Raw genomic sequence first — 23,118 nt, 5'->3', positions numbered from 1 at the left:
TGTCGACGGTCAGTGATGGATATTTTCATTTGTATACATACCTGGAACTCCAAAAGAAAAATAGAAAGCAGAAAAGACATCTAATCTGTATGGTTATTATCAGCCATCATGAACCCTGCAAAAGTTTATGAAGAAGACCCGAGACATGTTGCTTTGAGACTGCATACTGCTTGTCATAAGCGCAATGTACAAATCGTAAAAGTGAGGACTTTTTTTGATAATAGTAATGTTAAAAAACAAGAACAGCTATTATGATTTCTTCAAAAAAAAACGACTCACTGTTGATCTTGTGGGAATTATCACCATCACAAAAAAGGTCAGCCGTGATGATGCTGAATGGATCGCAACCAAACGAGACCGCGCTCGGCAAAAGGCTCAAGAAGAAGCATCAACGTACATATCATTTATGGAATCCAATTTTCTAATTTTACCGAGCTTAAAGTGATAAAAGTAGGAAAATAAACATGTGGAAGATATTTTTCTACTTCTCAAACTCATCATAACATTATGTATCAATTTACCTGTATATCTACCACTATTAGAGCCGAGCAGGAATACAATGCTCGAGCAAGTTTCCAGGCTCTATGACGGAGGAGGAAGAAAACAAGTAATGTATTCTACTCACTCGGTTATGTTTACTATAAACGAGTCTACATACGTACTTTCTTTGCATAAGCTTACATACCCCATTCCACTTTATAACACTGCATTTCCCTTGCTATAATTCGCAGATTCCTGACTACAAACCTACTGTACTACTGTAAACACTTGTAACTTGCATTCTAGCCCACCAACTATTACGCATTTCCTTTTCTTTCTCTCTCTGCGAAGGATCTCCATACATATATCACATGACTTTCATTGAAATGCATTAAATAATACAGCATGCTTGTCTGTCTGCATTTGTAAATGCTGCATTTGTGAATGCTGCATTTGTGAATGCTGCATTTATATTATGCATGCACCACAGCCAGGCTAGCTGTTTATAAATAAAATGTATTATTACTGAGCAACATTACACATTGAAGCATACATACACCTTTATTTCGTACATTAGATTATGCGCAGTGATAGGAAAAAAAGTGCCGGTTGACAGTTAATACGGCGCTTACCATTCCAGTTTACAGTATGATGTAATTGCAACATTTGTTTCCTTTACAGCAGCAGCAGACAGGCCACCAGTTGCGTCTTGTCTATAGGACTAAAAACAGTGTAGGACAGCATTCCAGAGCGGCGGCGCTCATGCACAGATGACTCTGAGCCCAATTACATATTTGGATATTTGAGACGAATATTTGGAACGATGAAACTTCTGTCTCTATGTATGATGTGCGTCTAAGAATTCCTGATGTGGGCCACCATCACTGCTGCAAATGATCCTTCTTGTCAGAAGAAAGGCTCAAGAAGTAACGGCAACACGTGATTATATGTAAATTGTAAAACAACAAAGCACCTTTTCTTCATAACACCATCGAGAATTACAATATACAAGCGGAGCTTGTCTTTCTAAGCCCATGAAAACAGAAAACGAGATGGCTCTCCCGCTCCGGCATTGAATGGATAGCTGCTTGTATCTCTTGCGCACACACGTTATGGCGCTTTCTCCATACATATAGTAGCAGAATTGTACATGTAGTATAGCGAAGAAAACCGGACAGCAACCACATGTAACACGATGTTGCATGAGTACACGCACCCTGCGCCACATGTCCCCACAGACCGTCATCGTCGTCCCACGTAGCAAAAGAAAAATGCTGGGATACCTTTTTTTGTATTATCATCATCTTTCGTTGGTGTATACATCACTTGTTTTTGCTTGACCCGGTCTCTCGTTCACAACATAGATTGCGAAAAAAAAAATTCTCCCACCGGCCGGTACAGTGCGAGCGCCACCTATGACGCTTATCGTATACTTTTAAAAGCAACAGCCTGTATGCCCAGCCGGCATAGCGCTACGGAGATTCATGACACTTCGCTGCAGCCACAGTGTCATAGCCCATCAAGTAAGCGCGGAGCACAATAATGAGTCACGATCTGGTTTGTTTTATTTTCTTGTTTATAAAATGTGCCTGTGATGATGAATATGTAGAATGAGCAATAGTTTCTCTACATTCTCTGCTTTGATATTTTGATTAGGCTTTTATTATCACTCCTGGGCTGCGAGGTTTTCGTTGTGTCGTTGTACTTACTTATCACTACCAATGCTGTTAGTCTGCATCAAGAAGAAAGATACACAATGATTCCTACACTTCTCTCATTGCTTGCGATGAACAGGTAGTTGTATCATTTACGACTGCTGCCTTGTGGTAAGGTGATGATGGTGGTATCATTATCATCATGCGAGCAAAAGAGAACAAGAGCCGCCAATAGTAACATGTAGTAACCAACATGGTATGTCCATATAAGGTAGATCCGATGATAAGATTTAGTTCAGTGTTCCCCTCGGTCCTTCATGCTCCCAAAAACAATATATATACACACTTATTTTAAAAATAACAAAGAAAAAAAATATGTGTGTACTTTTTACTGTAACCGGGTATGTATGACAACACCTCTCCCCCCCTCCTCTCCGGAGAAGAAGAGCGCTACAAAAGTCGGGCGACGGAAACGTGATCTCGCTCTATCGGATCCATTTCTAATAGGCTTACTTCCTCGTCATTGAACATCACTTTACCCAAAACCCGCTCCAGTTTTGTGCAATGATACCTGGCCAAAGCGCCATACATGTCACACACACTAGGAATCATTTGCCGGGGTGCTTCGGAACACAGCTTTTGACTCTATGTGTGTGTTTCGCATTTGGCGGGAAAAGTTCTTGAGACACAAACTGTATACGACGGACGGATGATGAAGTACAGTGATGATATGACAAATACAGAGAGTAATCATGTGAGTCCCGTTCCTCTTTTTTCCCTCTTCCAATGCTGCTGCTGCTGCAGCAGATCTTTCATATTGCTGCTAACAGTGTATATGTACACGCACACACTGATACCTTTTTTAAAAAGAGTACCAAGCTCTTTTGTGGCTATTCAGCGTGTGTGTGTGTCAACCGATAATATAACATACGTATCATTACTGCTAATACCATATTTCTCCCAAACTCACACATTGTATCAATTCTCCGCCATCATGACCCCCTTCTTTCCAGAGACGTCTCATGAAAACATTCTTGCTTCTTTGTTTTGGTTTTACAGATGTATCGTGCTATAATTGGTAACCATCGTACTTGAGCACTACCCAAAGTCAAGAACAAGACAGGCTATAATATATAGGAAAGGTAACAAAAGGACGTAGCTAAAGTCAGGTTAGCAATGTGACCTAATCATCCGATATTCCTCTCATAATCGTACTTACTGTTACTCTCTCATCTATTGTAAAGGAAAACTACTGCCACTTGAGTGGAGAAGGTCTGTTGGTTGGGGGAGGGTGGTAGGAGAAGAGATATAGAGAGCTTACAGCTCAATAAGTCAGCTGGATAAAGATATTGTGGGGAGAGGGGGTGAACATCCCTACGTGGATAGTGGCAAACTTTGCCCAGTTTGGAATATGACCCGCGCAGCTAACATGTTTTTGTTTTTCGACGAGTGGCACCTTGAGACACCGTCATCGTCATGCCGAAGCGAATAAAAATATAAAAAGGAAAGACGAAGCCTGAAGGTAGCTACTGGCTCTATTGAGGATGATGTCCAATGCATTCTTTTGACTGCTCTACTTGCATTCTTCTTCATGAGATACATATGAACTGGGGGGATAAGCTCAGGTTAAAGCTTAAAAGTTTGTGCATATGCAATGCTGCTACATTAAACTTGAAGCACATTTTTTATAGTACAAAGGATAAAACGTTACACTCCAGTCTTTTAGTTTGTGCGTGTGCAACTTGAATTTAATCATCTTGTAGGTTATAATGTATAATTTGTTTTATATATGTAGTCGGTGTACCTGGATTTCTCTTTCTCTCTTTTCCTCTTGGTCTCCCCCCCCTTCCTCGAAAATCCCCCCCAAACAAAGATTTTCTGAGCAGGTACGACGCATGTAACAGTAAAAAGTTGTTTTTGTGCTTGAGCTCGCCGGGCCACGCTTCTATAATAAAAAAAATACGGAATGGATCACCTTACCAGCACAAATAATTATATATTTATGCATGTGGGAATCTCTTGCAACAATAATTTGTTACTATGGAAACCCATCCAAAAAACTTATAGTAATAATCATGGCAACCAAGGAGTATGTAGAAACTAAGCAACAAGATATATTGTCCTGGAAAAGCTTTCGGACAAATTGGGTCGTTATGCATCATCGAAAGACCAACCACCACAGCCACAACAACTGGACTCTACTTTGACGAAGGTTCCTTCATTTTGAGTTTCAAAGTTATAATGTAAGCCGAACGAGTAAAACGTCAGTGAGATCAAGTGACCTGTTTCTTGTTCGCCGAACGATAAATGGGGAACACATTATGGCTCATCGAAAATATTGAGGCATAACATCAAAGCCTTCCTTCGGATCTATGCTTTCTTTGCAACCCCTCCCACCCCCACACCTCGCTCTTTGTAACCGCGCGCACCATGCGGAGGAGGAGAAGGAGAAGAATGGGGGTGCGTGTCACGCACCTTGTATGCTACTGCTAACCCACTCTCACTCAATCACCTCTCAATTGCTACTTAACGGTTCGGCTTTCTCTTTACCTTTCCCTTTCTTTCTCTTTTTTTTCACATAAAAACTATCTCTCTCTCTCTCTTTGTTTCTCGCTTGACAACTGTAAAAAATAAACTATGGTGGCACGATCGCTCTTGACTGACTGGACCGCTTCTAGCGATGGCACTCATTACGTATATGCGCACCCACTTGAACGCCCGGACAGCGATGAGCGCCAATACCGATTGGTACGACTTGCCAATCAACTGGAGGTGTTGCTCATCAGCGATCCCGAAACGGATCGAGCAAGTGCTGCACTCGATGTACATGTCGGCAATTTGAGTGATCCCGTAAGTTTACCATAGAAACTGTTTATTATGTGTTGTGTTACTAGGAAACAACAACAGGTACTTACTTTTCCATTGAAAACCAGGATCTGCTAGAGGGACTGGCACACTTTTGCGAACATTTGCTTTTTATGGGCACCGAGAAATATCCAAAAGAAAACGATTACTACTCGTACCTCTCCGAGCATTCTGGTACTGATATAACAAATGGGGTTTCTCGCGTGTCTTTGATTTCAAAGAGGGGGATATCTGATTCATTTACCCGTTTGCTATGTCTGTAGGGTATGCGAATGCTTTCACTGGTACCGAAAATACAAACTATTATTTCGAAGTCGGTCATCCATGGCTCGAGGGTGCATTGGATCGGTTCTCTCGATTCTTTATTGACCCGTTGTTCTCAGAGAGTTGCACTGAGCGTGAACTCCGTGCTGTAGATTCTGGTAAGAGATGTTTGTTGCTGTTTGAGCATATGAGCTTACAACATCATAGTATATCCTATGTGTTTTGCATGTTTGTGTAAAATGCATGTATGGAGTTAGTTAGTAATGGTGGTAGCTCCTGCTATCCCCTCCACTCCACCGAAAAAAGAAACAGACGAGGTTCTCACGCAAACACACACATATACTTCTAAAGAGCATAAAAAGAACTTGCAATCGGATTGCTGGCGTATCGCACAAGTCGAGAAGACACTTAGCAACCCAAAGCATCCATGGCGCCACTTCGAGACCGGTAACCTGGAAACATTAATGGAAGCTCCGAAGCGGCGTGGAGTCGATGTGCGTCAGGAACTGCTCAAGTTTCACGAGACGTTCTATTCCGCAAACATAATGAAACTCTGTGTGCTTGGGAAAGGTAAGGGAAGCTTTTATGCACATGAGCAGCATACACACGCATGCGCTGCTTGTTTTTAATAAAGCACAACACTAAACCATCGCTTTGCTATTGTTTGCTCCGACCCGATTTGCAGAGTCTCTTGATCAACTTACCGAATGGGTAACCAGCAAGTTCTCCCATGTGCGCAACAAGAATACCCCAGTTCCAGAGTTCGAAGGTCACCCCCTCACCGAAAATGAAGTCCAGGTAAACATTTAGCTACTCCTGCTTTTCGCTGTCCATACATCCCTTTTTGGACCGGTTTTACTAACTATATCTGTATTGGGACTGAAATGTTGGCATGATTTAGAAACAAATTTTCGTAAAGTCAGTAAAGCATAATCGCACTCTCGATCTTACTTTTCCCTTTCCGGATCAGAATCCTTATTTCGAAAGCCAGGTACGTAATAAGTAATGTTGATAGTTGATGTGCAAAGTGGGAAAGAAAAACACACATATATACAGCCAGCATACATTAGCATCGAATGTAAACTGAACCCGTTTTATGTTCTTATTTTTTTTCTTACGTGGCCAATATACGACTTTTACACAGCCTGCGCATTACATTTCTCACCTTATCGGTCACGAAGGCCCTGGCTCGATCTTGTCCTTTTTGAAAAAGAAGGGCTGGGCAACCTATCTTAGCTCCGGTACCTGCTATGGGGGTCGTGGTTTCGGCTTTTTCCATGTTGGTATTGACTTGACCGAAGACGGGTTACGTAAGAATCTCCATATGCATCCATCAATCTTGCATACTATATATACGATGGGATCGAGATAAGAGGGGTTGCTAGAGAGAGAGAGAGAAAGATTTAGAGTCTAAGAAAAAGAGCTTAAATTTCAATCTTTCGCTTTACTAGATCACCATGAAGATATTGTGGGTGTTATTTTCCAGTATATCGAAATGATGAAAACCGTTGGTGTGAAGAAATGGATCTTCGACGAGGTCCAGTCTTTGGCAGCCATTGATTTCAAGTTTACGGAAAAGTACCCTCCATCGCAATACACCTCGTGGTTGACACAACAGATGCAAGAAGGCTACCCCCCACAATGGACCATCAGCGGCACCAGCCTGCTTCGAGCGTATGACCCACATCTGATTGAAGAGCACTTTGCTTTGCTGCGCCCCGACAATTTCCGATTGACACTGGCCAGCCAAGAGTTCCCATATGGCATCCAGTGTGACAGGGTTGAGCGATGGTACAATACGGAATATACTGTATTGCCGCTCACCGAACGTTTAAAGCAGGTAACAATAATGGGAGGTGGTGTAATATATCTACCATTTGTTTATTTTTATTGGATTGGCAAAATATTTGTTTTTTCTAACTTAATCTGTGAAACAAACAATACTTATAGATGCTAAGCAACTTGACAACTAATGACGCATTTTACTTGCCAGCAATTAATGAGTTTATTCCTACCGAATTGGATGTTACTAGACGTGCTGTCAAGGAAAAGCAAGCCAAGCCCGACCTTATTCAGGAAACGAATATGCTTCGGCTCTGGCATAAACAAGATGATACATTTTGGATTCCAAAGACCAATGTGTGGATTCTTTTTAGAAATCCGCTGACATATGCTACGCCAAGAAACGCCGTGATATCAATGTAAGGCTTCCTTTAGATAACCCGAGTGTGTGAGGCGGTGAGTGAAGGGTAAAGATGAAAAGGCGAACAAAGAATAATAAACTCCTTTTTTTTCATTTTGTTTAGGTTGTACGTTAGCTTGCTGGAGGATTCGCTAACGGAATACTCTTATAACGCCGAGGTTACTGGGTTGTCATACCACCTGAGCACAGACCCCAATGGAATCGCGGTAAGTTGCCTTTTATGTAGCAGCCGGAAACATTCTAATCACAAGCTAAAACTTTATATATACACATATTCATCATTTCCAGCTTAATATGGGTGGCTATAGCGACAAGTTACCGCTCCTTCTGGAGAAGGTCGTAACAAGGATGAAAACTATAAACATTGCGGCTGATCGCTTCAAAGTGATCAAAGATTCAGTGAGTACAACCCATCACAATGCAAAGGAGAAATCGAAATGACTAATCAATTACATACACACGACAGGTCAAACGGCTATATCAAAACTTCTTCCTAGAGCCACCCTTCCAACACGCAACATATTATCTCACATACGCCATCCGAGAAAAGATGTGGAAATGTGACGATCTTGCCAATGAACTTGCAGATATCCAACTCCAAGACGTGCAATCATTCTATCCAACGATCCTGTCCAACTTGCACATCGAGAGTCTTGTGCACGGCAATTTGGACCAAGACCGCGCAATTAGCATGTTTCGCAACGTCCAAGACATTCTTGACGCCCGGCCACTGATGCCGAGCCAATTCATCAGCTCGCGAAGCCTCAACCTTCCTGCGGGCGAGTCCTTCGTGTACCAACTACCTGTACGCGATGCAGACAACGTAAACTCAGCGATCGAATACTATTGCCAAATCTGCGATGTCATTGATATTCCACTCAGAGCCCGACTCAGTCTCGTGGCCCAGATGGCACAAGAACCTTGTTTCAATCAGCTGCGAACAAAGGAACAACTCGGCTACCTGGTCTTTAGTGGTGTCCGACGCCACATTGGCACGATGGGTCTTCGATTTATCATCCAGAGTGAGCGCGACACGGTCTATTTGGAAAACCGGGTGGAAGTGTTCATCGAGACCTTGCGCGAGATCATCGTCAACATGACCGAGACAGAGTATCAAGCCCAGGTCGACTCATTGATCGCTGACAAGAAGGAAAAATTCAAAAACATGGGTCAAGAAGGTGCAAAGTATTGGGGCGATATCGACTGTGGTTATTATGAATTCGATGACGTCGAAAAGGATGTTGCAGAGCTGCGTACAGTTGACAAGGCGTCCCTGATTGACTTTTTCGATAAATACATCGATCCCACATCACCCCAGTTCCGAAAACTCTCTGTTCATTTGCAATCTCAAAAGGCAGTACCATCATCACCTGCTACTGCCCTTTCTGGAGGCAAGACGACGACCAAGGTCACCATCGAGTCGCTGCATTCGTGTCTTTCCGCCACAAAGGATACGAAACCATTGAGCCTGGAAGAGCTCAACAAATCAGTCGGCACAGACATAAATGCTGGGTTACCAGCTGAGCAAGTGCTGCGAAAACTGTTGGTGGACGAACTCAAGGCCAATGAAGACGATATTGAACGTGTTATGGCCAAGCTGACACAAGAGACCACAGCATTTGTGGATGTTCAACAAACCAATGGCACTAGCAATGGTGCTAGTAGTAGTACTAGTGACAAGGAACTTGAAGCATCACTCCTCAACCGTGATCATAGCAAGCTTGCCGATAACAATATTACCATCACTGACTTGATCAAGTTCAAAAATCAAATGCCCCTTTCTCCCGCTGCAGTTCCGTTCTTTCTTTTCTCCCGTATTTAATTATTCATCTTGTGTATAGATTGTTTTTTCTTCGTTTCATTTTTAAAATAAATGCAACAATATCCATATGCTTTTCCGTATAATTTTCAGTCGTTAAATAGTAGGACATGCGCTTGACGATGCTACGCAACGATAGAGCTCATTATTTGGTATTGAAGCATTACCCAAATATCGTACTATACCTACGTGATTAAAGCTCTATAGAGGATTGACTGTAGGCACTTGAAGCCTGTGTCTTCCATTCGAATTGCGTTTTGCATTTTCGGTCGCGAATTCAAACGCAGTTCATCCGTCTTTTTCGGATAAACTGGTAGGCTGTTCTTCTATTACCCCCAAACTATAAGCCGAATAAGCATCCTGTTGTTTGTAGAAGGGCTTCTGTTAGCAGCAGCTACTATAAACTTTCACCCTGATTTCCCACTAGAGGCAATGCCCGATTACCGTTGTATGTATACGCAACAAGTTAAACTATTCCCGGTGCAAGGCCGAGCACGATTCGGAAGGGTGAAGTGGCAAAATTAAACCTCCTTCCCGATCCCCAAATGTCCGACTTTCATGTTGTGTTGCCTTACAGCTGGGTTATTTTTACTGCTTCCCTTTTTCTCACTCTCTCACTCTCTCTCTTTTCTTATCGATAAAGAACTATGACTCAATACAAACTCCCCAACACACCGTTATTCGCCAAAGCCATAACCTATGCCCAACATCCCAATGGACCAGCTATAGACGATATACGCGCCGGAAAGGCATTCTCTTATTCAGAGCTGGTGTCTGCAACCTGCCTTTTGCGCGAAAAGCTCCTTGACAACTCAGAGTATGAAAAATATCAAGGAAGGGGGAGGAACGTAAACTGTCAGCGTTTTATATCACAATTCTCATTTGATGCTTTCCATGTTAGGGATCTTAAAGAGCAACGTGTAACTATTCTTTGTCCAAGGTAAATAAAGAATTCTACGCCTGAATGAAGGAAAATTGATGAACATGGTTGTATTTCACGCGTATAGTGGATTCGCGTATGTTGTAGCACAATGGGGCATATGGGCCGCTGGAGGTGTCGCTGTACCATTATGTAGGTTATAAGTAGTATATCTTCTAAAGGAAGAGAGAGAGAGGATAACATGAATAGGATCGTCCTAATCACCAAATTTATGCTCATGTGGCTTTCTAAGGTACGACGCATCCGCTTCCGGAACAACTTTACACGGTCCAAGACTCGCAAGCAACTTTAATTATTGGCCACCCTGTTTTTTCCGACCGTGTGAGCCAACTTGCACAAGAAACCGATATCCCGTTTATTACTATCAACGACGATGAATTGCTCAAGTGGGGTCAACAGGTATGGTTTTAAAGGGAACCCCTGTGCGTGTTAATACTGTTGACTATAAGAACCGGAGGAGTATGCTAACTGTTTTTGGCCAGGCAATTAATGCCGAGACATTCGATATGGATATGGAGCGACGGGCCATGATTCTCTATACCAGTGGAACAACAGGTAACATACTCAAAGAAATTTGGTTACAAAAGAAAGACAAGAGAAAAAGTGTAACTGATGACGATGACGGTTTCCACACTCTCTTGTGGGATTGAAAACATTTATCAGGAAAACCAAAGGGCGTTGTCACCACGCATAAAAATATTGATGCACAAGTATCCGTACTAGTGGAAGCCTGGTACTGGTCTGCAACGGATCGCATCCATCATATCCTGCCCCTACACCATGTTCACGGTATTATCAATGCCCTTTCTTGTGCATTGTATGCTGGCGCAACAGTGGAAATGCATCAGAAGTTCGACGCAGTACAAGTATGGGACCGATGGTTATCCAGTGCTCCTCCTGCTTCATCCAATGGCAGTAGCGGTGAAAACGGTGATGATGATCAGCAACAAGATATTCCATCAAGACCTCGTCTTTCGATTTTCATGTCCGTTCCTACAGTTTATGGTACGGGTGTCTTCTCCATATGACGTATAGATAGTAGACAACTTATATTGTTTATCCTCAATTTAGCCAAGCTTGTAAAGCAATATCAATCGTACTCTGAGGCTGATCGACCTGCATATTCTAATGCATGTCGACAGTTCCGATTTATGGTATCCGGATCTGCATCTTTGCCTACTCCTTTGCGAGACACTTGGCGTAAACTTTCCTGTGGGCAGGTTCTGTTAGAACGTTATGGCATGACAGGTAAAAAGAATCAAGTATTTATCTAAGCACAAGAAGAATGCACACTTGCATATTATGGGACTAATAGGACATTAGAGATCGGCATGGCTCTTAGCCAATACTATCCTGTTTCTGAGCGCGTCGAGGTAAGGATGAGGGGCGGATGTTACGTGATAGAAAAAACCACCTGTATTTAAAGTTAAACATGGAATAAACAAATTGTTTGGGTTATTAGGGAACGGTAGGTTTCCCTCTTAATGATGTTCAGGTTCGCCTTATGGCTGAATCCGAAGATGGATCGGGCGTATTTGACAAGGATGTCACGGATTCGCGTGATATTCCAGGTATGGTCCAGATCAAAGGACCGAATGTTTTCAAGGAGTACTGGCAGCGACCAGATGCCACTGCCAAGGAGTTTACAGAAGACGGATGGTAAGGGTTATCGGCAGGATGCCACTTTTTACGTCAAACAGAGAAACTTTTTCTGTATGTAACAATTGTGATTACTTTTATACAGGTTTATAACGGGCGATTATGGTATGCGAACAACTCAACAAGGCTACTTCCGAATCCTTGGTAGAGCTAGCGTCGATATTATCAAGGTACAGTACTCGGCTAAATGATGGTGATGTGTGTGTATGGGATAAGCGGCTCTAATGATGGAATATATAGACCGGTGGCGAAAAAGTATCTGCTTTGGAAATCGAGCGTGAGCTCCTTTCAGCATCACTTGGCGTTTACGATGTAGCAGTAGTAGGCATACCAGATCCAGAGTGGGGTCAACGCGTCGCAGCAGTTGTTGTGCTTGATGAGGGCAAGGTAAAGCAGACTACAATATGAACAAACACGTGTTTGTTAACCTGTGGACTACTCTTATTAATACTTATGATGGATTTTGACGTAGTCTTTGGGTCTCGCAGCAATGCGTAAGGTGATGAAAACTCGGGTAGCCGTGTACAAAGTGCCGCAACTGTTAGAGGTGGTACCGGAACTGCCAAAGAATGCTATGGGCAAGGTCACCAAGAAGGAGCTTCTCAAATTCTTTGATAACTAATAGACTGCCACACATTTATCCCCCGTCTTCCTTCAATTGTATCCGTAATAAAATAAAAGAAAGGGCGTTTTGCATGCATTACTATGAAACAATAAGTTTCCATGCTTTTTTTTCTGGATTTAAGCGAGGGTGCGTGTGTGCCTTCATTTAAAGATCGACCAGCACCAAGTATAAACTCCGTTTGTTGCAGAGCGAAATAGGCGCGAAGCTGCTCACCCATCTCTCTTCATACCTCTCGATTTTGTCATTGCCTGCTTTTCTGTTTCGGTCAGAAAGCAACGACTAACACAAAAGACGATATGAGCCGACCTCGATTTTTTGCAACGAACAAAAGAGGTAACAATAGTGTTTCTCCCCTTGGGGGTTTTCTTCAAATGTGGTTTCGCGGGATAAAAAGAGTTGGCGGGAAGGGGATGGATGATTACATGAAGAGAGAGAGTGTGTGTATAAGGGTACGTGTACCAAGAGTGAATTAACAAAAGGCTTACGATGAACCCGTGTTTTATTGATATTTCAGGCGAAAACTATGAGCTTAAAGCCGAGTTAAACAGCGAATATCGCCATGTTAGAAAAGATGCTGTGAAGAAAGTCATTGCCAACATGACCGTCGGCAAGGATGTCAGTGGCCTTTTCCCGGATGTGTTGAAGAACATGCAGACAGAGGATATTGAGCTCAAGAAGCTCGTCTACTTGTACCTCATGAACTACGCAAAAACACAACCCGAGCTAGTTATTTTGGCCGTTAATACGTTTGTCAAGGTATAGTATTACCTTTTTTTAGTTTTTACGTGGCTCGAGGATTTTCTTAACATAACCATTGCTTTAGGACTCGGACGATCCAAACCCACTTATTCGTGCACTTTCCATTCGTACCATGGGTTGTTTGCGTGTAGATAAAATTATCGACTATCTCACCGAACCATTAAGAAAGTGTCTCAAGGTAATACATCTGGTCCATACATCATGCAGTTATGGTATCTAGAAAAAAAGATAAACTGATACCTAATCCGTTCCCTGCAGGATGAAAACCCATATGTACGAAAGACAGCTGCTATTTGTGTTGCAAAGCTGTATGAACTTAACCCCGAGCTTACTCTCGAGCAAGATTTTGTGAGCTCTGTTCAAGAAATGGTTTCGGACATCAACCCCATGGTCGTCGCCAACGCAGTGATTGCCCTTTCAGATATCAATGAAGCTTCCCAAAACAGCGACGTGTTTGTTGTGAATGGTACTATTTTAAACAAGTTGTTGCACGCGTTGAATGAGTGTACCGAGTAAGTTACAAAGCACTGGTCAGTGTGTGGGAGAGCTCAAGTTGACAGAATTTTGAATATAGATGGGGTCAGATCGCGATACTCACGGCTTTGGCGGATTACAAGCCTTCGGGCGTAAAGGAAGCAGAAGGAATTTGTGATCGTGTATTGCCTCGATTACAGCATGCCAACGGTGCGGTTGTGTTGGCTGCCATTAAGGTACATTTTACAACAGAAAGAGAGCACGCTGAGTTGAAGGAAAAGGAATTCGAGAGTATAACCGGAGCACTGCTAACTATTACTCTCTCCTTACTAGGTCCTCTTGCTGAATATGCGCCTTGTAAAGGATGAGACTCTTATTAAGGGCTTCTGCCGCAAAATGGCACCTCCCCTTGGTATGTACTTTTTTTAAATGGATGTATTTGTGGGCAACAAAACAGACCTCCATTGCTAAATGTTTTTTACGATGTATATAGTGACTCTCCTTTCGAGCCCACCCGAAGTACAATATATTGCTCTGCGAAACATCAGCTTGATTTTGCAAAGACGACCCGAAGTTTTGTCGAACGAAATGCGTGTGTTCTTCTGTCGCTACAACGATCCACCTTACGTCAAGCTTGAAAAGCTTGAGATTTTGATTCGACTCTGTAACGACCGAAATGTTGATCAGCTTCTTAGCGAACTTAAAGAGTAAGTGAAAGTGATACATTCTTATACTGTAGGAGGAGGGGGATGATGGGAAGGAGCAATGCATTGAATATGATGGCTATATACCCATAGATACGCCAATGAAGTGGATGTCGATTTTGTTCGAAAATCAGTTAACGCTATCGGACGTTGTGCAATCAAAATTGAAGAGGCTGCTGAGCGTTGCATTAACGTTCTTTTGGACCTGATCAACACCGGCGTCAGTTATGTCGTGCAAGAAGCTATTGTCGTCATTAAGGTATAAGAAAAGACAGTTTAATGCGAAAATATATATACAAGGATGCTATATTGACTAGAATACCATGTCATGATAGGATATCTTCCGTAAATACCCACGCACATACGAAGGCATTATTCCAACTCTATGCGAAAACTTGGATGCCTTGGACGAACCAGAGGCAAAGGCTTCTTTGACCTGGATTATTGGCGAATATGCTGAACGAATCGAAAATGCCGACGATTTGATCAATATGTTTGTGGAGAACTTCAAGGAAGAAAACGCACAGGTAAACATTATCACGCTTTGATGGAAAAGGTTTCTGGCTTGCTTGGTGGCATGAGAAGGAGAAGATTGCATAAAAGCTAATATTACCCAAATACAGGTCCAACTTCAATTCTTGACAGCAACAGTTAAATTATTCTTGAAGAAACCTGCAGAAAATCAAGAGCTTGTGCAACGTGTCCTTCAAACAGCTACAAACGAGTGCGACAATGCAGATATCAGAGATCGAGCTTATGTTTACTGGCGATTGCTTTCTACGGATCCACAAGCAGCCAAGGTAGATAACTGGAAAAACAAGAATCAAGAAGGCGATAGTTATGCTAACATAGATCAATCAACCTTTAGGCTGTCGTGCTTTCAGAGAAACCACCTATTGCTGGAGAAAATGCGGGCCTTTCTCCGGGTATGCTAGACGAATTGCTGTACCAAATTGGCTCGCTTGCATCTGTATATCACAAGCCTCCAGAAACATTCATTGCTGGCAAAAAATACGGCGCAGACAGTGTCACCAAAGGCATGGCAAGGTAAAGATAGAAAAGATTGGTTTAATACAAGATGAAAAGACTAAAACCATGCTTGAATATACTGTATATTAAATAGTCATGCCGACGAAGAAGATGTCACAGCACCTCCACCACAAATCCAAGCTGCCATTAAGAACAACGATATTGGCAACTTGTTGGATTTGGACTGGGATGAACCAAGTGCTTCGTCTCCTATTGTGACCGAAGCTCCACACAACCCAATGAGCGAACTTTTATCTCTTGGGGGATCTAGCGCTGGCGGTAGCAACAACAACAACGACAATAATACAAGTAGTAATAATGCACCAAAGTCCAATGTAGATGACATCCTTTCACTCTTCAACGCTCCTTCCCAACAACAACAACCAGCAGCTCCACAACAACAAAATGCTCTAATGATGACAGGTGATCTCTTTGGCTCCTCTTCTCCCGCTCCTACCTTACCGCCACAACAACAACAATCACCACTGTCATCCACTTTATCACCCTCCCCTCCAGCACAGCAGCAACAGCAACAACCAGCTAAGCAGGATCCTTTTGCCGATCTTCTTTAAACAAGGGATGAACAAAAAGCACACTCGTAAATTTTCCCTCCATTTCCAAGAGAACAATATATTATGTATACATGTTTGATAAGATATATCTATTTTTTCGTTGTTGTTCTCTGTATCTAAGTGGCTAATATATGTACACAACCGAGACTTTTGTAGTCCTCTGAGAAAACCAAAAAAGATCATCGAACATACATGTAGAGAAAGGGAAACACAACTATTTGCCTACCTACTGTCGAAAGTAGCTATGTGCTGATACATACGTTCTCTTTTGTCAGTATCGTGCTATGCACTCTCTAAGTGTGGCGACCCAAAAACTAATCAGTCCCACCCTCTCCTCGCCGGATCTGTTCGATATTAGTGATTTGGACACGCGTGGCTACACTATGGCAAGCCTAATAATATACAGTTGCCAGACGGTTGTAAAGAGATGTTTTGCACGATACGGCTCTATTAAAATTCGACGATGCAATAACACTTATCACTCTGAAGAAACATTTTACAAGCCCAAGCCCTTTTTAAAAAACAACTGGAAGCCAACATGTTGCAATAAATAGCCATTCTCATATATGCCAAACAAATATCCGGCCTGTCATTAATCTGTATAAGCCGTTAGACTGACTCTCTTGACACCCATTCAATACGGAATGGAAAGCTTTAACCCGTTTTATCAAGTAGACATGATATCGAAGTCACCTCCAATGATACTTTCTTTTTGATATCTCTTGATCTGGCTGGCGACAAACGTTTGATCCAGAAAGGCAGACATGGTCGCTGTTATTTCGTCAAGAGACGTAAGATACACAGCATAGTAAATTCTTTAAACACGTTTCTCCATGGCTTTGTTGTAATGTCTCACAGTAGATTTGTTATGTTATGTTATAGACTGAATCCTCAGGACCAAATGTAGAAGAAAAGTAACCACAAGAGTTAAGAATGTGCTGTATAATTCTGTATACTATCAGTAGAGCTCCTAGGCTGTCAATCAAGTGATATGTATGCCGATGTGTGGCACATTAGTGTCACGTCGAGGCTTAACGGTTCATGCACTTATCAAGTACTACTCCTTCTGATATGATAGAAGTAGCGTATCAACACGACCATTCCAGATTAATTAAATCTCGTCTATTTTTTCACTTAACTTGAAAAATAATGCTTTGAAACATCCCAGAAGTGTTTTTCTGATAAGGGATGACCTGTAACTTTTCTAACGGGAAGAGTACTTTATGCCTCAAATGGCAGCTCAACGTCTCGCCGTGACGTCGTCTTTGCGTGTCGGAGTTTTTATTGGCCCTGCTGGCAAAGATGAAAACAAGCCTACAGCTCAAAAATTTCCCCAGTGCTCCTCACATATTAACTAGCCCGAGGAACAACAGGTTAGACGGATTCATTCAATCGAACGAAAACGCGCTTTCGGAAGGAAACAAGGACCATTAACCTGACAGAAAAACAATTTCTTTTTGATTTTTCTCTTTGATTTATAGTCTCCCCACTCTCTTTTTTCTTCTTCAACTCTTTTTTAAGAGCATAATATCATGTCGTTTGCCACGAGAATGTGGGCGCGTCGACTCGCCACCGCCACTCGCCCATCGTCATACACTAAAGCCAGAGCCATGCCTTCCGCCGCTGCTTTCCGTCCCATGCGTCAATGGCGCGGCATGGCCTCTGCTGCCAACCAAACCGTTGAGAATATCCCCATCACCACCATCACCGAAGACACAGAAGCCAGCGGTGAGTATTCCAACACACAAATATTACGAACACCCCAACCAATCGAAATTCCTAAGGAAAAAAAATACGAATGATGACTTTTTGACACGATAATTTGTTTTTTAGTCGCATCCGAGGATGAAGAAGCCAAAATGCGCAACTTTACCGTCAACTTTGGTCCTCAGCATCCTGCTGCTCACGGTGTGTTGCGTTTGATTTTGGAATTGAACGGTGAAGAAATTGTTCGTGCCGATCCTCACATTGGTCTGTTGCATCGTGGTACCGAAAAGTTGATTGAATACAAGACGTACTTGCAAGCATTGCCTTACTTCGATCGTCTCGATTACTGTTCCATGATGACCAACGAACAGGCTTATGCGTTGGCTGTCGAAAAGTTGCTCAACATTGAAGTACCTGAGCGCGCCAAATACATCCGTACCATGTTTGGTGAAATTACTCGAGTGCGTATCCATGCAGATTATATTATTTAATGCGGGTATAACTGTATGCAACTAATACATTTGATGTTTAGATTCTTAATCACATTATGTCTGTCATGTCCCACGCAATGGATGTTGGTGCTTTGACACCTTTCTTGTGGATGTTTGAGGAGCGTGAAAAATTGATGGAATTCTACGAACGTGTCTCGGGTGCCCGTATTCACGCTGCATACGTCCGACCTGGTGGTGTAGCTTCCGATATGCCCATCGGTCTCTTGGACGATATCCATGACTGGGCTTTACAGTTCGGCGATCGTATTGACGAAGTCGAAGAAATGTTGAGCGGCAACCGTATCTGGCAAATCCGTACCGAGCGCGTTGGTGTTGTCACGACCAAGGAAGCTCTAGACTGGGGTTTCTCAGGTGTCATGGTCCGTGGCTCCGGCTTCAAGTGGGATCTCCGTAAGGTTGCTCCCTATGATGCTTACGATAAGGTCGAATTCGATATTCCCGTTGGTAAGAACGGTGATTGTTTCGACCGTTACTTGTGCCGTATGGAAGAGATGCGTCAGTCCCTCCGTATCATTGGCCAGTGTGTCAATCAGATGCCCGCTGGTGTCGTTAAGGTCGACGACTGGAAGGTAAGAGAAACCACAAAAGAAATAGGAAGATTTATATATGTGCTAGTGCTAAATTCGTGTCCTGATAATGCATCACATGGCCATTAGATTGCTCCCCCTCCACGTGCTGCTATGAAGGAAAACATGGAGGCTTTGATTCACCACTTCAAGCTCTACTCTGAAGGTTACTCAGTTCCCGCGGGCGAGGTAAAGACACATCTGTTGAGGAGGACATAAATCGTAACGAAAACACCACGTATTTAATATGTTTTGCTTGATCTAGACCTACACCGTCATTGAAGCCCCCAAGGGTGAATATGGTGTCTTCTTGGTCTCTGATGGCTCGAACAGACCTTACCGCTGCAAGATTAAGTGAGTGCTATTGTATACTCAACTAGAGTGGATATGGCAGGATGTATATGACCTTCGTTACTTACACTTGTGTGATAGGGCACCTGGTTTCAACCATTTGCAAGGTTCTGATTTCATGTCCCGTGGTCACTTGGTAAGTTGTTGAACGGAAAGGGAATGGGGAGTAAATGGGGATAAAGGGAAGATGTAAAGGTATTTTGGAATATCTAACGCTCTGGTTATAGTTGCCCGATATGGTTGCCCTCATTGGTACAATGGTAAATTAAAGAAATATGTGAAAAAGCGTGGATATGGAAGGAAACTCATTTTCTCTTTTGTATATCTTCTATAGGATATTGTGTTCGGTGAAGTCGATCGATAAATTCCACAAATTATTTACATCCTTTCCTCATGATTGCACACACAAAGGAATAAAACCCGTTTTTTTTATTAGACTGCACTTATTGTATTAGAATGTTCGGTATCGTTTATGTTGATCAAACGAAGTGGATTAAATCTTACGCTGCTTGACGATTAGGTGGTGAAATTTATCTCAATAGAGACGGTACAGAGAAAAAGTGATATGTATATAAAACATAGACTGCGAAATCAAAAGAAAATTCATGAATAATACCCTAGCTCGTGCAGGTATTACTTGGATTTTTTGTAGTCTTCAGGTAAGCATGAGCTTGAACCAGCTGTTTTAACACCCACGTTAATGCCCTTTGCGCGTTGGCATAGTTCTGCTTCGCTGCCGTCCAGCTTGTCTACCAGGTACATAGATAATTTCGTGCAGAATGATAGAAATTGTTCGGTTCCCAGCTCTCCAAAGCGTTTTTCTTTAGTCTATATTACGTATTTTTGTTTGTATGATTGTAGTGAGCACTCTAACAAACATGGCTTTCGGTTAGCAGCAACTTATATCAATGCTTGTTCACGCCGAATATCTTTTTTCCCATTCCCGACACGTACGGATGTTTGTTTTCGTTGTTTGTCCAAGGCAACACCTATAGCAATAAGTATTATAAATGGGTACCGCTCTCACAACACCCGGAAATGTAATTCCACACTTTGCAACATCTTCTCAGGATATCACATCATGGTCTTACTGCTCAAACATCTCCCGTTAGTAGCAAATTTTTCATCTTTCGCAGCTGATTTTGGGATATTCCAGTGTATGATTCCCGAACATTTGCTTGATTGCTAACTGATACGACCAAATCAAATCTGGAGAGGGCATGGTAAAAAAAACAAGCCTATAACGCGGTGGAAGCTGAATCGGTGCTCCTCCGGTCTACTTTGCCCTTTTTTGTGCAAACGGGCGCAGGACCAAGCCAAGGAGATGTAAGATTATACGCATTATAGCCATCCTATAATAGCGTAGCACTTGTGCTCAAGAAATTTGATCGCGGTATATTGCGATCCAAGTACACTACAATAGCATAAATAACATGAACCCGTTTGAAATGAAGTTTGAGAGTGGCAAGATTATCTAGTGGCTGTGTTACTATATATGGGTTGACATATCGTTATCACTCGCATGAGTACAGCTAGTAGTTTTACTTGCAGAATTTGAAGCCTGCAAGGTCCAATTCTTTTTTGGATTAAAAACGCTGTGCAGAATTATATGGAACATGATTTTCAATCCTTATAACCATGTATGGTGCGTATAGCACTTTGATCTATGAAGGCCCTAATCACTTGCTGCGCAAACAGTCTACTTCGTCGTGCAAAGCTATACCCAAATACGCGACAAGTATATTGCATCTTTACCCAACGCAGTTAGTTACGCTTGTACGCATGAAAACCACTGCCATACCCACAGCAGCAACAGGCCGCTGTAACTCCTTGCAAAGTATTTTTGGTAAAACTTTCACAATTCATGTCAAACGTCGCTATACCAAAAAAGAGGTAAAGAAGGCTTACCCAGCCTTTTTTTTCGAAGCACAGCCATCATTGCATAAAGTTAGTACAATTCGAAATAATATTATAGTAGATGGAGAAGAAACTACAGCTATTAGGTATGTTTCTACTAAGGGGCTATACCGATTTGGTCACTATATTCACTCTTGCAAAGTTTGGTTTGCATTCAGTCAAAGCAAGAGTTCGTAACATCTGTATGTCAGCTAATAACTTGATTTACCAGCTGTTTGCTGTGCTATGTGTATACACACCATATAGCAGCAGTATTACTTGACATTGATAATTATTCCATATTCGAGCAGACATTGAGCTGCCTTAATACTCCAAAAAGGTGCCCGTAATCCTTTTTTTCTGGCAGAGTTAATAACGGGAAAAACGGAGAGTACGCAATCCAAATTTAGTGACATGAAGTCCAAGACAACAACGCTACAACCATCCCTGAATTATTAATTTTCTTTGCCAGCAGATCTCGTTTTCTTCAAGAACACAAACATAAATCTTACTCGGTGCAGAAGTCTTATATACTCGATGAGTCGATATCGGATGTATACATGTAAACCGCTATTATGAAGTTGCTGTCGAATGGATTCAGCATTATATTCCATGCAACTGAGCAACAGTCTAAGATTTTTTTCGCGCAATGTGACGCAAGACGACAAATCGTTATGTTTCCAAAACTGAGTTTTGCAGCGGCATGTGCTAAGCTGGCGTAAGAGTTCTGAAATTGACTTTTTCCTTTCGTATCACTTAGCGAGGAATGCCAGACCAATGTCCTATACGTTACTTACAGCTGCAGAGATGATCGTATTGATCGTTATGCAGGAGTACTGCTGCGCATTATAATAGAGACCAGCTATGACTTCTTACTGAACAAAAAAGCTGACGAGCAAAAGAGCGAAACTACGATGCTTCATCTGGGTGTCATCAGCATAGCTAATGTCGTATACGCTGTTGCCAAGAAGTTTTACCAGAAACTACCAGGATGTTTTGCGACTTGAGTATGGCAGCAATAAAGTTACTGCCTGATCTATGGCCTTGTGCGCTATTTTGGCTGGTTGTATTTAAATTCATGCTGGAAATATGCAAGCAGTAAATGCAGTGTGTCTCCGGACAACAACACCAAGGTCACCACTGAGTATGGTGACAAAGAGCAAGGCTACAAATTATGCATTTCTGTACACCTTCAGCTAGCGCTTAACTATAATCAGAATAACATGTTGCGTTGAAGCCTATTTTTTCGTGGTCAGGCTGAAATAAAACACACGCTCATTCACAAAGCGCGCTCAGTTTGATTAGCGGCATGATAAAACTAAGCTAAACAAATCCATACTTATGGATGATGAGGTAATATAGTTAACAAATTCTGCTTTAATATTTATTTGTGTGAGGTTCCCAGACCATCGTCAATGCAGCCACATTTTTTTAAGGGCAACTCTTGCACTATATTCGTTCGGGGAGAAACGGTTATGAGTAAACATTAGAAATATGATGTTCGTTGAAAAAAGGCTGCTGCATAACATTCGATAAAGTTGTGGCTATGCTATCAATATATGCATGTTTAAAAACACCGGCATTTCAGATTTTGAGAAAAGGTATAAAAGGCCGTAGATTTGACGACCAAGATGTTTTGTTCTTCACTCGACAGCAATTTTTCTACTTCAAACAACCCAACAACAAGCTTATAACAAGATGATCAAAGCCGTTTTGATTTTCCTCGTTGCCTGTCTTGCCTACGTCGCTAGCGCTGACTCCATCTGGTGCAACTACAAGCAGGGTGGTGGCTGTCTCCTCCCAGGTGTTGGACCCACATATGACTGTGGGCGCAAAGCTGGTTACAACAACTACGTTTCTGACAGCGGCAAGAAGTACTGGAACGAAAACCTCGAGTCTTCCAAGTGGAAGAAATTCGAAGCTTGCTGCCACGCTGCCGGAAAGGGTGCCTGCCATTCCTAAGCAATTGGTAAATACAAGTAGCAGTATCATGTACGCTGTTGTCGACCACACATTGTCATACTAAACCGGTTTCCTC

The 23,118-nt window shown here is 42.3% G+C and overlaps 6 protein-coding genes across 6 annotated transcripts; all 6 read left to right on the top strand.

Moving 5' to 3' along the window:
- The first annotated feature begins 4,429 nt into the window (after positions 1 to 4,429).
- BDB00DRAFT_850520 (Metalloenzyme, LuxS/M16 peptidase-like protein) lies at positions 4,430 to 9,303 on the top strand. The gene is made up of 12 exons (XM_053125448.1): positions 4,430 to 4,985; positions 5,069 to 5,174; positions 5,264 to 5,422; positions 5,616 to 5,834; positions 5,950 to 6,062; positions 6,166 to 6,255; positions 6,409 to 6,574; positions 6,716 to 7,104; positions 7,215 to 7,465; positions 7,571 to 7,673; positions 7,756 to 7,866; positions 7,934 to 9,303. The coding sequence occupies exons 1-12, from the start codon at positions 4,773 to 4,775 to the stop codon at positions 9,287 to 9,289; spliced, it is 3,276 nt and encodes a 1,091-aa protein (XP_052974254.1). The 5' UTR covers positions 4,430 to 4,772; the 3' UTR covers positions 9,290 to 9,303.
- Positions 9,304 to 9,881: 578 nt separating this feature from the next.
- BDB00DRAFT_80764 (uncharacterized protein) lies at positions 9,882 to 12,164 on the top strand. Its single transcript, XM_053122346.1, has 9 exons — positions 9,882 to 10,103; positions 10,188 to 10,358; positions 10,459 to 10,625; positions 10,709 to 10,781; positions 10,890 to 11,231; positions 11,298 to 11,474; positions 11,550 to 11,599; positions 11,722 to 12,055; positions 12,126 to 12,164. Exons 2-8 carry the CDS (start codon positions 10,265 to 10,267, stop codon positions 11,887 to 11,889), a joined length of 1,071 nt encoding a protein of 356 aa, XP_052974253.1. The 5' UTR covers positions 9,882 to 10,103; positions 10,188 to 10,264; the 3' UTR covers positions 11,890 to 12,055; positions 12,126 to 12,164.
- On the top strand, positions 11,745 to 12,602 carry BDB00DRAFT_80728 (uncharacterized protein). Its single transcript, XM_053122322.1, has 3 exons — positions 11,745 to 12,055; positions 12,126 to 12,272; positions 12,358 to 12,602. The coding sequence occupies exons 1-3, from the start codon at positions 11,993 to 11,995 to the stop codon at positions 12,505 to 12,507; spliced, it is 360 nt and encodes a 119-aa protein (XP_052974252.1). The 5' UTR covers positions 11,745 to 11,992; the 3' UTR covers positions 12,508 to 12,602.
- Positions 12,603 to 12,806: 204 nt separating this feature from the next.
- BDB00DRAFT_877905 (adaptin N terminal region-domain-containing protein) lies at positions 12,807 to 16,048 on the top strand (the record flags this gene model as incomplete). The annotated part of the gene is made up of 12 exons (XM_053127670.1): positions 12,807 to 12,843; positions 13,025 to 13,266; positions 13,334 to 13,447; positions 13,528 to 13,781; positions 13,844 to 13,979; positions 14,077 to 14,155; positions 14,237 to 14,450; positions 14,541 to 14,706; positions 14,783 to 14,974; positions 15,071 to 15,247; positions 15,316 to 15,494; positions 15,571 to 16,048. The coding sequence occupies 12 exons, from the start codon at positions 12,807 to 12,809 to the stop codon at positions 16,046 to 16,048; spliced, it is 2,268 nt and encodes a 755-aa protein (XP_052974251.1).
- A 1,532-nt stretch (positions 16,049 to 17,580) lies between these two features.
- On the top strand, positions 17,581 to 19,548 carry BDB00DRAFT_773378 (NADH-ubiquinone oxidoreductase; the record flags this gene model as incomplete). The annotated part of the gene is made up of 8 exons (XM_053120095.1): positions 17,581 to 17,776; positions 17,882 to 18,216; positions 18,288 to 18,836; positions 18,924 to 19,022; positions 19,099 to 19,187; positions 19,266 to 19,320; positions 19,412 to 19,444; positions 19,519 to 19,548. 8 exons carry the CDS (start codon positions 17,581 to 17,583, stop codon positions 19,546 to 19,548), a joined length of 1,386 nt encoding a protein of 461 aa, XP_052974250.1.
- A 1,274-nt stretch (positions 19,549 to 20,822) lies between these two features.
- On the top strand, positions 20,823 to 23,042 carry BDB00DRAFT_877903 (uncharacterized protein; the record flags this gene model as incomplete). Its single annotated transcript, XM_053127669.1, has 2 exons — positions 20,823 to 21,030; positions 22,735 to 23,042. 2 exons carry the CDS (start codon positions 20,823 to 20,825, stop codon positions 23,040 to 23,042), a joined length of 516 nt encoding a protein of 171 aa, XP_052974249.1.
- Positions 23,043 to 23,118: the final 76 nt, after the last annotated feature.

Source organism: Zychaea mexicana, assembly GCF_025766255.1.
Source record: "Zychaea mexicana strain RSA 1403 chromosome Unknown BDB00scaffold_120, whole genome shotgun sequence".
Lineage (NCBI taxonomy): Eukaryota > Fungi > Mucoromycota > Mucoromycetes > Mucorales > Lichtheimiaceae > Zychaea > Zychaea mexicana.
The sequence above is the reverse complement of the archived record's forward strand: the minus strand, read 5'-3'. Positions and strand labels throughout refer to the sequence as shown.

Bases quoted from the DNA above. Each gene is read 5' to 3' on its own strand.
- BDB00DRAFT_850520 (XM_053125448.1), top strand. From the start codon at position 4,773: ATGGTGGCACGATCGCTCTTGACTGACTGGACCGCTTCTAGCGATGGC. The intron at 5,175-5,263 runs GTACTGATATAA...CTATGTCTGTAG, and splicing joins GTACCTCTCCGAGCATTCTG to GGTATGCGAATGCTTTCACT. The intron at 6,256-6,408 runs GTACGTAATAAG...ACTTTTACACAG, and splicing joins ATCCTTATTTCGAAAGCCAG to CCTGCGCATTACATTTCTCA.
- BDB00DRAFT_80764 (XM_053122346.1), top strand. From the start codon at position 10,265: ATGAACATGGTTGTATTTCACGCGTATAGTGGATTCGCGTATGTTGTA. The intron at 11,232-11,297 runs GTACGGGTGTCT...TCCTCAATTTAG, and splicing joins GTCCGTTCCTACAGTTTATG to CCAAGCTTGTAAAGCAATAT. The intron at 11,600-11,721 runs GTAAGGATGAGG...AATGATGTTCAG, and splicing joins CTGTTTCTGAGCGCGTCGAG to GTTCGCCTTATGGCTGAATC.
- BDB00DRAFT_80728 (XM_053122322.1), top strand. From the start codon at position 11,993: ATGCGAACAACTCAACAAGGCTACTTCCGAATCCTTGGTAGAGCTAGC. The intron at 12,056-12,125 runs GTACAGTACTCG...TGGAATATATAG, and splicing joins CTAGCGTCGATATTATCAAG to ACCGGTGGCGAAAAAGTATC. The intron at 12,273-12,357 runs GTAAAGCAGACT...ATTTTGACGTAG, and splicing joins TTGTGCTTGATGAGGGCAAG to TCTTTGGGTCTCGCAGCAAT.